Source organism: Mobula hypostoma, chromosome 5, assembly GCF_963921235.1.
Source record: "Mobula hypostoma chromosome 5, sMobHyp1.1, whole genome shotgun sequence".
Lineage (NCBI taxonomy): Eukaryota > Metazoa > Chordata > Chondrichthyes > Myliobatiformes > Myliobatidae > Mobula > Mobula hypostoma.
In genome coordinates this window covers 2,055,828-2,070,631 of record NC_086101.1, presented here as the reverse complement: position 1 = coordinate 2,070,631, position 14,804 = coordinate 2,055,828, and the positions used below count along the sequence as shown (strand labels likewise).

At 44.1% G+C, this 14,804-nt stretch overlaps 1 protein-coding gene across 2 annotated transcripts in view; it reads right to left on the bottom strand.

Annotated features, from left to right (window-relative positions):
* Nucleotides 1-6,721: 6,721 nt before the first annotated feature.
* Nucleotides 6,722-14,804, bottom strand: part of daxx (death-domain associated protein) — a 51,881-nt gene continuing 43,798 nt past the window's right edge. Inside the window, exon 6 of one of the 2 annotated variants that reach the window (XM_063047854.1) lies at nucleotides 6,722-9,734. In XM_063047854.1, coding sequence (XP_062903924.1) covers nucleotides 9,675-9,734 — 60 coding nt within the window. In that variant the 3' untranslated portion in view covers nucleotides 6,722-9,674. The remainder of the gene's footprint in view (nucleotides 9,735-14,804) is intronic. The other variant, XM_063047853.1, reaches the window with a different exon arrangement.

Here is a 14,804-nt window from a genome sequence, read left to right as displayed (position 1 = left end):
AATTCCAACCCAGGCCTTTGCTCTGCTTGTCTGTAAATGGGTATTACTGCAGAAGTCTGTGTGTTCCTCCACGGGTCCCATAGACCCTGCTGTTGTTGTCCAACACATGTCCAGCAATTCTGCCCAACTCTCAGCAAAGTGAGCTGTGACATCGGATGAAACACCTGCCGAGGCACCAGCAGTTATGTAGGGCTGGAGCAGTGACACGGCAGTTCAAGTTGAAACATAGAAACATACAAAATAGGTGCAGGAGTAGACCATTCGGCCCTCGAGCCTGCACCGCCATTTATTATGATCATGGCTGATCATCCAACTCAGAACCCTGTACCAGCCTTCCCTCCATACCCCCTGACCCCCGTAGCCACAAGGGCCACATCTAACTCCCTCTTAAACATAGCCAATGAACTGGCCTCAACTGTTCCCTGTGGCAGAGAATTCCACAGATTCACCACTCTCTGTGTGAAGAAGTTTTTCCTAATCTCAGTCCTAAAAGGCTTCCCCTTTATCCTCAAACTGTGACCCCTCGTTCTGGACTTCCCCAACATCGGGAACAATCTTCCTGCATCTAGCCTGTCCAATCCCTTTAAGATTTTATACGTTTCAATCAGATCCCCCCTCAATCTTCTAAATTCCAACGAGTACAAGCCCAGTTCATCCAGTCTTTCTTCATATGAAAGTCCTGCCATCCCAGGAATCAATCTGGTGAACCTTCTTTGTACTCCCTCTATGGCAAGGATGTCTTTCCTCAGATTAGGGGACCAGAACTGCACACAATACTCCAGGTGTGGTCTCACCAAGGCCTTGTACAACTGCAGTAGTACCTCCCTGCTCCTGTACTCGAATCCTCTCGCTATAAATGCCAGCATACCATTCGCCTTTTTCACTGCCTGCTGTACCTGCATGCCCATTTTCAATGACTGGTGTATAATGACACCCAGGTCTCGTTGCACCTCCCCTTTTCCTAATCGGCCACCATTCAGATAATAACCTGTTTTCCTATTTTTGCCGCCAAAGTGGATAACTTCACATTTATCCACATTAAATTGCATCTGCCATGAATTTGCCCACTTACCTAACCTATCCAAGTCACTCTGTATCCTCTTAGCATCCTCCTCACCGCTAACACTGCCACCCAGCTTCGTGTCATCCACAAACTTGGAGATGCTGCATTTAATTCCCTCATCCAAGTCATTAATATATATTGTAAACAACTGGGGTCCCAGCACTGAGCCTTGCGGTACCCCACTAGTCACCGCCTGCCATTCTGAAAAGGTCCCGTTTATTCCCACTCTTTGCTTCCTGTCTGCGAACCAATTCTCTATCCACATCAATACCTTACCCCCAATACCGTGTGCTTTAAGTTTGCACACTAATCTCCTGTGTGGGACCTTGTCAAAAGCCTTTTGAAAATCCAAATATAGCACATCCACTGGTTCTCCCCTATCCACTCTACTAGTTACATCCTCAAAAAATTCTATGAGATTCGTCAGACATGATTTTCCTTTCACAAATCCATGCTGACTTTGTCCGATGATTTCACCGCTTTCCAAATGTGCTGTTATCACATCCTTGATAACTGACTCCAGCAGTTTCCCCACCACTGACGTTAAGCTAACTGGTCTATAATTCCCCGGTTTCTCTCTCCCTCCTTTTTTAAAAAGTGGGGTTACATTAGCCACCCTCCAATCCTCAGGAACTAGTCCAGAATCTAACGAGTTTTGAAAAATTATCACTAATGCATCCACTATTTCTTGGGCTACTTCCTTAAGCACTCTGGGATGCGGACCATCTGGCCCTGGGGATTTATCTGCCTTTAATCCCTTCAATTTACCCAACACCACTTCCCTACTAACATGTATTTCGCTCAGTTCCTCCATCTCACTGGACCCTCTGTCCCCTACTATTTCTGGAAGATTATTTATGTCCTCCTTAGTGAAGACAGAACCAAAGTAATTATTCAATTGGTCTGCCATGTCCTTGCTCCCCATAATCAATTCACCTGTTTCTGTCTGTAGGGGACCTACATTTGTCTTTACCAGTCTTTTCCCTTTTATTTATCTATAAAAGCTTTTACAGTCAGTTTTTATGTTCCCTGCCAGTTTTCTCTCATAATCTTTTTTCCCCTTCCTAATTAAGCCCTTTGCCCTCCTCTGCTGAACTCTGAATTTCTCCCAGTCCTCAGGAGAGCCACTTTTTCTGGCTAATTTGTATGCTACTTCTTTGGAATTGATACTATCCCTAATTTCTCTTGTCAGCCACGGGTGCGCTACCTTCCTTGATTTATTCTTTTGCCAAACTGGGATGAACAATTGTTGTAGTTCATCCATGCAATCTTTAAATGCTTGCCATTGCATATCCACCGTCAATCCTTTAAGTGTCATTTGCCAGTCTATCTTAGCTAATTCAAGTCTCACACCTTCAAAGTTACCCCTCTTTAAGAACTCATCATCCTGACACTGTGGTGTCAAGAAAACAACCTCTCCTTCAATGTCGCAAAAACAAAGGAGCTGATTGTGAACTACAAGAGGAATGGAGACAGACTAACCCCCAATGACATCAATGGAGCTGGGGGATGAGAGGGTGAATGGTTCCTTGATATACACATCATCGAGGATCTCACATGGTCTGTACATACCGGCTGTGCTGTGAAAAAAGCACAACAGCACCTCTTTCACCTCCAACGGTTGAAGAAATTTGGTACGGGCCCCCAAATCCTAAGAACTTTCTACAGGGGCACAATTGAGAACATCCCAACTGGCTGCATCACTGCCTGGTATGGGAACTGTATTTCCCTCAATCGCAGGACTCTGCAGAGAGTGGTGCAGACAGCCCAGCACATCTGTGGATGTGAACTTCTCACTATTCTGGACATTTACAAAGACAGGCGTGTAAAAAAGGCCCAAAGGATCATTGGGAACCCGAGTCACCCCAACCAGAAACTGTTCCAGCTGCTACCATCTGGAAATGGCACTGCAGCATAAAAGCCAGGACCAACAGGCTCCGGGACAGCTTCTTCCATCAGGCCACTGATTAATTCATGCTGATATTTCTATGTTATATTGACTGTCCTGTTGTACATACTATGTATTTTAAATTACTATAAATTGCACATTTAGATGGAGATGTAACGTAAAGATTTTTACTCAAGTATAGGAAGGATGTAGGTAATGAAGTCAATTCAATTCTCTTCTGTAATACTACAGGCTCTTAACTTGTTAAGCAGCCTCATGTGTGGCACCTTGTTAAATGCCTTCTGAAAATTCAAGCACACATCAACCAATTCTTTTTTGTCTATCCTGCTTGTTATTTCTTCAAATAATTACAACAGATTTGTCAAGCAAGATTTTCCCTTGAGGAAACCATGCTGACTACAGCCTATTTTATCATGTGCCTCTAAGTACCTCAAAAACACATCCTTAACAATCAACTCCAACATCCTCCCCACCACTGAGGTCAAGTAACGGGCCTACAGTTTCTTTTACTGCCTCTCTCCGTTCTTAAAGAGTGGAATGAGACAATTTCCTTGACCCCCATTACCATCTCGTGAGCGTTGCTTTCCAGCGGTTTGATATCCACTCTCACCTCTCTTTTACACTTTTATCTGTCTGAAGAAACCTTTGGTATCCTCTTTCATATGATTGGCAAGATAATTTTTGTATTCCATCTTTTCCTTTTCACAGTGAGTTGTTTTAGTTGCCTTATGTTGGTTTTTAAAAACTTCCTGATCTGCTAACCTCCCACTGTTTTGCTCTATTATATGGTCTCTCTTTGGCTTTTATGTTGGGTTTTGACTTCTCTTGTCATCTCGCAGGCATTCTAGAAAATCCCCTCTTGGGATCCAGCACCAACCCATTTTTCCCAATTAACCTGGAATTTGAAATTGCCCATAACATTACACATTTTGGTATTCATTTTTTATCTCCTCTTGTAATATGTAGACCACATCCTTACTATTCTGGCAGTCTCTATACAACTCCCATCTGGGTCTTTTCACTCTTGCAGTTTCTTTGTTCTACTCATGATTATACATCTTAGAACATAGAAGGGTACAGCACATTACAGGCCCTTCGGCCCACAATGTTGTGCCGACCCTTAAACCCTACCTCTCATATAACCCCCCCCACCTTAAATTCCTCCATATACCTGTCTAAGAGTCTCTTAAATTTCACTAGTGTATCTGCCTCCACCACTGACTCAGGCAGTGCATTCCACACACCAACCACTCTCTGAGTAAAAAAAACCTTCCTCTAATATCCCCCTTGAACTTCCCACCCTTTACCTTAATGCCACGTCCTCTTGTATTGAGCAGTGGTGCCCTGGGGAAGAGGCGCCAGCTGTCCACTCTATCTATTTCTCTTAACATCTTTCAACATGTCATTTTTCTAATGATTTGAGTTCATTTTTTCCTACAAGAACCACACCATTCCCTCTGCCTGTCCTTTCCATACAACCATACAATGTGCATGCTTGGACGTTAAGCTCCCAGCTATAATCTTCTTTCAGTCATAGTTCAGTGATGCTCACATCATACATGCTAATCTGTAACTGCTACAAGTTCATCTACCTTATTCAGTATATTCCATGCATTCAAATATAACTTTCAGTCCCATATTCAACCTTTTAATTTTGTCCGGTGTTTACACTGCAACTCTTCCTATTGACTGTAATTTCGTCATATCATCAGCCTCTCCTTCCTGGAGTCTTACTATACAGTGCCTGTTTGAAAACCAACCACCTCATCCTCAGGACTATCACTTTGGTTCTCCCCCTCCCCCCGTCAAATTAGTTTAAACTCTCACCAACAACTCTAGCAAACTCACCCGGAAGGATTTTGGTCTCCCTAAGGTTCAAGTGTAATGCGTCCGTTTTGTAGATTGTACCTTCCCTAAAAGAGATCCCAATGATGCATAAATCTGAACCCCTGCCCCACTTCCTGAGACACACACACACATTCACCAGCCAATTCCCACCCTCACTGGCATGTGGCACAGGCAGCAATACAGAGATTGCTACCTCAGAGGTCCTGCTTTTCAGCCTTCTACCTAGCTCCCTAAAATCTCTGACACTAGCACCTGGGAAGCAACTTCCCATTTGGGTGTCTCTATCACATCCACAGAATCTCATCTCTGTGGAATCTCTTACCACTGTAGCTCTCTTCACCTCTCTGCTCTTGAGCCACAGCACCAGACCTCACGCCTGGTCACTGCGCACCACCCCGCATCCACCTCCCCCCACCTTCTAAAGTAATAAATGTATTATTGAGTGTTCACCGTATGTTAAGCTCTCAACTTTAATCTAAGAAAGGATATGCTAACATTGAAGAGGGTTCAGAGGTTCACAGAAATGATTCCAGATTAGGCTTGTCATATGAGTGTTTAATGGCTCTGGGCACTCATTGGAATTCAGAAAAAATTGTGTGTGTGTGTGTATAAAAGTCTCATTGATGCCTATCGAATGGTGAAAGGCCTCAATTGAGTAAATGTTTTCTATAGCGGGAGATTCTAAGATCAGAGGACACAGCCTCAGAATAGAGGGATGTCCATTCAGAACAGAGAAGAGGTGGATTTTCTTTAGCCAAAGTGGTGTATCTGTGGAACTTGTCACCACAGGCAGTTTTGGAGACCAAGTCATTGAGTATATTGAAGGCAGATGTTGACAGGCTCTTTTTTTCCAGTCAGGGCAGATTGGATCAGCCATGATGAAATGGCACAGCTGACTCAAAGTGCCAACTGGCCTATTCTGATCCTATATCTCATGGTCTTATGGATTGTAAAGCAGCCACAAAGGTGCAGAGATGACAGTCCTCATGTTTCTTCCCATCCGAGACATTCCTTAGGGATTGAAGAAACCAGTGAGACTTGCAAACCCTTCCAGAGGTCAGGGATGAAGTGCCCCAGCCTCTATTTACACAGTGCATGTGGTTGAGGGTGTCTGTGTTGCCTCAACTGTCTGCAGGTGAAGAGATGAATGGCATTGAGAGGGATAATGAAGCAGGGACGATGGAATGGCCTAATTCTGCTCCAATGTCTTCATCTGACAGAAATCTCAAACTTGCATTTTTATTACTAGTCACCCCTCCTTTTGTGGAGTTAGCAGATAAAAATGACCCTTGACCCCATCATGTCCCTGCAGACCAAGTACGCATTCCATTTATCAGTATCTTCAAGTACTTGTCTAGTGGGGAAGTTTGCTTCGCCATTCTTTTGGGCAGTTCCAGATTCAGGGCGTAAGATTTTTCTTCAGCTCCCTCTTAACCCGACCTAATCATTCTCGAAGAAATCTTTACCAGTGAGACACGTTCCTACTGTTGGGGACATCTGGATGCCTCTGCAGGACCCAGGACTCCCTCTGTAGATAACTAATTTCCTGTTAAAATGGCCAATTCCACATTATCTACCAGTTCCCAGAGCTTGCAGATGCCTGCATTGGGTGTTCTAGTTCTCAGGATCAGGAAGAAAGGAGGAAGGTAGGGATCACTGCTGCTCGGTATTCTGTACCCAGTGCTGGGAAACAACAAACCCCATCATCGATAGCCCCCTGGCAGTGTCTCAGTCTAGATCTTCACTGAATACACTCTTTTCTGCAATACTGCACCTTTCCAAGACTCAAGCAGAGCAGCAGCTCCCTGTACAAATCCAACAGAGACACTCAGCACAGTTCAAAACATCGGGACAGGGCAGGCCAGGCCGCAGCTGGGAATGGAAGAATGATTTAGAGACACCTATGACATTTAAGCCAGATTTACTTATTCAAAAAATACCTTTAATGACAGCAAACAAACAAATGCCCTTAAGACAACAATCAAAAGTAAATTGAATTTTAAAAAAGTGTGTTGTAAACTTTGAGAAAGACATTTCATTCCAGTTTTTTATTATTTTCCCAATTGTTGCTCTGAACTCCACACTGGGGGTTCCTAAATCAAAACATTCCCATCCACATAAAGTCAGCAGCTCCTCCTCCTTTCAGATGGGACACATTGTTTACCATGCACCCCTCTTGGGGTCTCAACTGCCAGTGCACTAGAGAGGTTTTCATGAAGGGTCTCGGCCCAAAGCGTCGACTGTTTATTCCCCTTCACAAATGCTGCCTGGCCTGCTGAGTTGCGGCAGCATTCTGTGTGTTGTTCTGCTCGTTGGTGGGACATGGCAGTTTACAGAGTAGTTGGTAACTTCTGGTCATCTCAGGTAACACTGGGGCTGGGGGAGGAGGACAATAATTCATCCGCTTTGATCACAAAGGATCAAGTTAACAAGACTCACCTAGCATTGAAAACATGGGAAGGCCAAAGAATCAGAAACCACAATAAAAGGGCATAACCATTCAGGAGGAATTTCTTTACTGAGTATTGTGGAAGTTCAGTGACCAAGTCAGAGCAGAATGGATTTGAGGGATTTTGAGAGCAAATATCTGACATGCCTTTAACCAAGGTCTCATTGTGTTTCTTCGAGTCTGGAATGAAACCCCGACTTTGTTGAAGCTGAATGAATGAATGATGTACGACCAGACTGTTGTATAAACTTTCTAAAACAGCTGTCCTTAGAAAGCAAGTCAAAAAGATCAGGAAGTATTTATTAAAACAGGCCAGAAATTTTACTGATCTACACAAAAGAAATCAGATATGTGCTTTGGAGAAATGGTTATATAGTTTGCTGGTAGAGAGGGTTGGTGCCAGCTGCTCTGACAACTCCAACTCAATATTCATGATCACCCTTTATCACTTGTTCATCAGTGAATGCTATTTCCATCACCCTTTGAGAAAGAGGTACTCACATACAAGCACACCCATCTAAACCAACCTATCCCTTCCCTTCCCCAAGCTACTCATTAACAGTGGTCCTTAAGAATTCCATCCGTGCCCTGTACTCAGTGCCAGCAAGCCAACCTGACCTAGTGAGCGGGTGGCAAAGCCCATGTAACTGCTGTTAAAAGGGTTGCATGGAGGACGACAACCTAATACTGAAAACTCAACAGCCTAACGTAAACCACTTTTAAATTGCACTCTCTATAGCCAGCAGCATCCGGAGACGACTACTGAAACAACTGTGCACAATCTAATCCTCAGGCAGTCACACGAGGTGGCCTCCCTGTTAAAGTTAACCCTTGGGGGAAGAGACACTGGATGCTTTGCTGGGGGTGGGGATGGGAAGAGAGAGGAGGACTCGTTAGAGTAAGAAAATGGCAGGTTCTACAAGAAGCCAACTGGTAGCAAGAGTTGCCAATGAAAGCAGATCTTGGAGCATGGCCTTGAATGGGCTTTCATTGAGATATCGATTCCTTTGTAAAACAGGAATCTAATTCTCACCCATATTGGAGCTTCAGGAAGAGCGGTCACTAACACCACTCAGGTCAGGCATCACAAATGGTAACACCACCATTCATTTTGGTGCCATATCAAAGGGGATGTTCACTGTATCTGCTCAGGAACAGGGGCAAACAAGCCCTTTATTCAACAACAACAATTCTCACGTGGTTTGAAGAGGAACTTGACCACAGTTCATCCAGTGTATAACGTGCATTCACTTCTGCTAGGAGGAGGGATCTGGTTTTCTTGCTGTTTACCGTGCACATACATTGTTGTGTGTCGCTGCATTCAAACATTATCCACCTTTTCGGAGCTCCACTGCAGCGAGAGGAGTAAAACAGCAAGTCTGCCGAGGAAAGTTGATGGGGATTTTGATAGGAGGCACTCCAGGTGTAAATTCACTGCTTTGTGACCAAGAATGTGTGTTTTTTTTCAAATTGAAGTTTAACACAGAACTCTACTGCAGGGACCTTCAGTAAAAAACTGGAAAAGATAACAAACTCCAAATCCACCCGAGGCAAGCAACGATACCAATATCTCAACAGCATCTGACCCAGGCAAAGTGGCCAACTGCCTGCCTTCAACCAGTTCCTTAACAGCACAGGCTCCAATGGTCTCGGGGCCAGAGAGAATCAAAGCCCCGTGTGATACCCCATGGAGAGGGAGAGCCCCACAGACCCATGTGGCCTCAGCTTGGATGAGGCCACCTCTGCTCATCGGGACAGTGACAAACCAAGACCAGCACAGCTCACACTTGGGCAAGGACCCTCCCCAGGCAAGGTTTCTGCACATGGCACTGGGGAAAAGCTTCAACATCTGAAATTGTGGGAAGATCTGTAAGTCATTCCTGTAAAGTTAGGCTTCACATCACCATCTTGAATGCCTTCTTGCTTATCCTACTGCACAAGCCACTTCAGGTTTTTGGAAAGTATGCAACAAGTGTTGACAAATTTTAAGCAATTTTCTTTTATATAAAGTTCTGTCACCTCAATCTGAGAAGTCCCTGTCTTATTGTTCACTGAAGTGGCAGATAATTCATTTGTACACATTTTAAAAACAACCTTCTATGGTAACACAGGACAAACTGACCATTTCTTGGTGAACCCACTCCCAGAGCAGTGGAGTGGGCATTAGGCCAGCAGACAGGAGAAAGGGGGGAAAAACATCAGTCAGTAAAGCCCAGAGCAGTTAATTAACAAGCCTCTGGCCCCAATCAGGATTCAAGCCCAGATAACAGAACAGAACTGTCAGCAGCGTACGTTCCCTTCTGTAGTACTTCAGTTATCCGAGAGACAGGCAGCTATGCGAGCACCCCACCCCCCCACTTCCCTGATTTACAGAACTCCCTACGATCCAGGCGAACTGACCACTTTCAGTCAGAGTCAGACAAGACGATGATTTCTTCGGGGTCACACTGGGTTGCCACATTCACCTGAAACAGAAGGACAAGAAGGTGAGATCCAGCTGCCTGGCCCCTGCATATACCTCCCCGCTGGGGCACAGAGCCAGCAGCTCAGAAACTGTGAAAGGGTGGATGGCAGAGGTTGCTTCTTTACACACAGAAATGCTCTGCCAGGGCCAGGGGTGCTGATGCACTAGGGGCATCTTACAGACTTGGATTAGAGGAAAATGGAGGAAAGGATTTGATTCATCTTAGAAGAGGTTAATAGATCAGCCCGATACTGTGGGCCAGAGAACCTGTACTGTTCTATGCCTATTTTAGTGTGAAAATGGCATTATCTGACTGGCAAGAATTTGCAAAGCTCTGAGATTCAGAGATTGGGAAATAAAGGATATGATGTATAAAACAGAAGCAAAATACTGGAGGTATTCAGTAGTGATGGAAGGGAACCACAGATAATGTTTGAGGTCAAAGACCCTTCATCAGAAATGACAAACTAAAGACCAGAGTGCAGATACAGCAATAAATAAGCAAAAATGGGCTCTGAAGATTAGCTTTATTTGTCATCCATATGGTGAGATGCATTTTCTGTGTTGACAACCAAGAGCACAAGGATTGGCTGGAGGCAGCCCACAAATGTGACCATACTTCTGGAACCAGCATAACATGCCCATAGCTTACTAACCCTAACCTTTGAAATGTGGGAGGGCCACGGGGAGAATGTACAGACAGCATCGGGAATTGAACCCCGGTCACTGGAGCTGTAAAATATCATGCTAACTGCAACACCACCATGCAGGTCACACCATGAAGGATGGACATTAATCGGATAGAACAATTCAGAGATCCTCAGCGTTAGTTTCACAGCGGCACAGTGGCTTAGTACACAATAAACTGCTTGAACCACTAGTGTCCACAGTCAAGAGGCAGTAAAGGTTTACGAAGGCACAGGTTGTCTTGTGAAGAAAGGCTGGACAGGCTTGGCTTGTGTTCTGAATAGCGAGGGAAGGACTGAGTGAATCAGAAGGCTGAGGTGTTGACAGTGTGAAGAAGATAGACAAGAGGCTGCAAAAGAAGGCAAGACAGCAGTTATACTTCTTTAGGAGTTTGAAGAAATCTGGCATGTCAATAAATACACCCAAAAACTGTAGATGTACTGTGGACAGCATTCTGACAGGCTGCATCACTGTCTGGTATGGAGGGGCTACTTCACAGGACCAAAAGAAGCTGCAGAAGGTTGTAAATCTGGTCGGCTCCATCCTGGGTACCAGCCTACAAAGTACCCAGGACATCTCCAGGGAGCGGTGTCTCAGAAAGGTACTGGCCTGAAGCACACACTCACCGATTCAGAAACAGCTTTTTCCCCTCTGCCATCCGATTCCTAAATAGGCATTGAACCCGTGAACATGACATCACTTTTAAAAATATATATTTGTTTTTTTAACGTTTTTAATCTATTCAATACATGTAGTACACTGTAAGTGATTTACTTATTTATTATTATTAATTTTATTTACTTTCTCTTCTATATTATGTATTGTGCTGAACTGCTGCTGCTAAGTTAACAAATTTCACGTCACATGCCGGTGATATTAAACCTGATTTTGATTCCGAAATGCTGGCAATCTTCGGCCAGGCAGAGGCCAAAAGAGCATCTCATACACTGCCCAAGCCACTGAGTTCTTTAACATCTTAAGGCAGGAGCTAGAAAAGGTATGTCAAAAGGGTACTGTTATGATAGACATGGGGATTTCAATATACAGGTAGACTGGGAAAATCAGGTTGTGCCCAAGAGAGAGAATTTGTAGATTGCTTATGAGATGGGTTTTTAGGGCAGCTTGTTGAGCCCACTAAAGGATCAGCTATTCTAGATTGGATGTTACATAAAGTACCAGATTTGATTACTGAGCTCAAGGTAAATGCACCCTTAGGAGGCAGTAATCATAGTAAGATAGATTTCATCCTGCAATTTGAGAAGGAGAAGCTGAAGTCAGATGTACAAGTATTACAATGGGGAAAAGGGAATTGAAGAGGCATGAGAGTAGAGCTGGCCAAATTTGACTTTGAAGGGGACACGAGCAGGGCTGGAGTTTCTGGGGAAATTCAGAAGGCACAGGATAGCTACATACATCTATCTCTAAGTAGTAGTAGTATTCTAAAGGCAGGATGACGGAACCGTGGATGACAAAGCCCAAACCAACATAAACGCAAAAGTGAGGGCATATTTCCAGTGGGCTAGCCAATAATATTAAAGGGGATACCAAAAATTTTTCAAATATATAAAGAGTACAAGAGAGATGAGAGTAGATATTGGCCACTGGACAATGATGCTAGACAGGTATTAATGGTGGGACAAGGAAATGATGAACAAACTAAGTATTTTGCATCAGGCTTTACTATGAAAGACACTAGGAGTGTGCCAGAAATTCAAGAGTGTCAGTGGGCAGAAGGGAGTGAAGTCGTCATTACGAAGATGATGATGCTTGGAAATCTGAAAGGTTTGAAGGTAGGTAAGTAAGTCACCTGGATCAGATGGAATACACCCTAAGGTTCTGAAAGACATGACTGAAGAGATTGTGGAGACATTAGTAATTATCTTTCAGGAATCAATGGATTTTGGCATGGTTCTGGAGGACAGGAAAATTGCAAATAGCAATCCAATCTTCAAGAAGGGAGGAAGACAGAAGAACGGAAATTATAGGCTGGTTAGCCTGACCTCAGTGGTTGGGAAAATGTTACAGTCATGCGAGGATGTGGTTTCAGGGTACTTGAAGGCATATGGTGAAACAGACTGAAGTCAGCATGTTTTCCCTTAAGGAAAAATCAAGCAGGAAAGACAAAGAAGAATTGGTAGAAGGCCTTTGACAAAATGCCACAAATGAGGCTGCTGAACAAGTTAAGAGCCCATGGCATACTAGAATGGATAAAGCAGCGGTTGACTTGGAAGTGTCAGTATTACAGTTGAACAAAGGGAACTATGGTGCTATGAGGGAGGAGCTGGCCAAAGTTCAATGGAACAATACCCTAGCAGGGATGACAGTGGAACAGCGATGGCAAGTGTTACTGGGAATAATGCGGAAGCTGCAGGATCAGTTCATTCCAAAGAGGAAGAAAGATCCTAAGGGGAGTAAGGGGAGGCCGTGGCTGACAAGGGAAGTAATGGACAGTATAAAAATAAAAGAGAAGAAGTATAATGTAGCAAAGACGAGTGGGAAGCCGGAGGATTGGGAAACTTTTAAAGAGCAACAGAAGATAACTAAAAAGGCAATACACTGAGAAAAAATGAGGTACAAAGGTAAACTAGCCAAGAATATAAAGGAGGATAGTAAAAGCTTCTTTAGGTATGTGAAAAGGAAAAAAATAGTTAAGACCAAAATTGGGCCCATGAAGACAGAAGCCGGTGAATTTATTACGGAGAACAAGGAAATGACAGGTGAGTTGAACAGGTACTTTGGATCTGTCTTCACTAGGGAAGACACAAACAATCTCCCAGGTATAATAGTGGCCAAAGGACCTAGGGTAATGGATGAACTGAAGGAAATTTAGGCGGGAAATGGTGTTGGATAGGCTGTTGGGTTTGAAGGCTGATAAGTCCCCGGGACCTGATGGTCTGCATCCCAGGGTACTTAAGGAGGTGGCTTTAGAAATCGTGGACGCATTGGTAATCATTTTCCAATGTTCTATAGATTCAGGATCAGTTCCTGTGGATTGGAGGGTGGCTAATGTCCCTCTCTTCAAGAAGGGAGGAAGAGAGAAAACAGGGAATTATAGACTGGTTAGCCTGACGTCGGTGGTGGGAAAGACGCTGGAGTCAATTATAAAAGATGAAATTACGACACAGCTGGATAGTAGTAACAGGATCGGTCTGAGTCAGCATGGATCTATGAAGGGGAAATCGTGCTTGACTAATCTTCTGGAATTTTTTGAGGATGTAACTATGAAAATGGACAAGGGAGAGCCAGTGGATGTAGTGTACCTGGACTTTCAGAAAGCCTTTGATAAAATCCCACATAGGAGATTAGTGGGGAAAATTAGGGCACATGGTATTGGGGGCAGAGTACTGACATGGATTGAAAATTGGCTGGCTGACAGAAAACAAAGAGCAGCGATTAACGGGTCCCTTTCGGAATGGCAGGCGGTGACCAGTGGGGTACCGCAGGGTTCGGGGCTGGGACCGCAGCTGTTTACAATATATATTAATGATTTAGATGAGGGAAATAAAAGTAACATTAGCAAATTTGCCCATGACACAAAGCTGGGTGGCAGTGTGAAATGTGACGAGGATGTTATGAGTATGCAGGGTGACTTGGACAGGCTGCGTGAGTGGGCAGATGCAGTTTAATGTGGATAAATGTGAGGTTATCCACTTTGGTGGCAAGAACAGGAAGGCAGATTATTATCTAAATGGAGTCAAGTTAGGAAAAGGGGAAGCACAACGAGATCTAGGTGCTCTTGTACATCAGTCACTGGAAGCAAGCATGCAAGTACAGCAGGCAGTGAAGAAAGCTAATGGCATGCTGGCCTTCATAACAAGGGGAATTGAGTATAAGAGCAAAGAGGTCCTTCTGCAGCTGTACACGGCCCTGGTGAGACCACACCTGGAGTACTGTGTGCAGTTTTGGTCTCCAAATTTGAGGAAGGACATTCTTGCTATAGAGGGAGTGCAGCATAGGTTCACAAGGTTAATTCCCGGGATGGCGGGACTGTCATATGTCGAAAGATTAGAGCGACTGGGCTTGTATACTCTGGAATTTAGAAGGCTGAGAGGGGATCTTATTGAAACATATAAAATTATTAAAGAGATTGGACACACTGCAGGCAGGAAGCATGTTACCGCTGATGGGTGAGTCCAGAACCAGAGGCCACAGTTTAAGAATTAGGGGTAGGCCATTTAGAATGGAGTTGAGTAAAAACTTTTTCACCCAGAGAGTGGTGGATATATGGAACGCTCTGCCCCAGAAGGCTATGGAGGCCAAGTCTCTGGATGCTTTCAAAAGAGAGATGGATAGAGCTCTTAAAGATAGTGGAATCAAAGGTTATGGGTATAAGGCAGGAACTGGATACTGATTGTGGATGATCAGCCATGATCACAGTGAATGG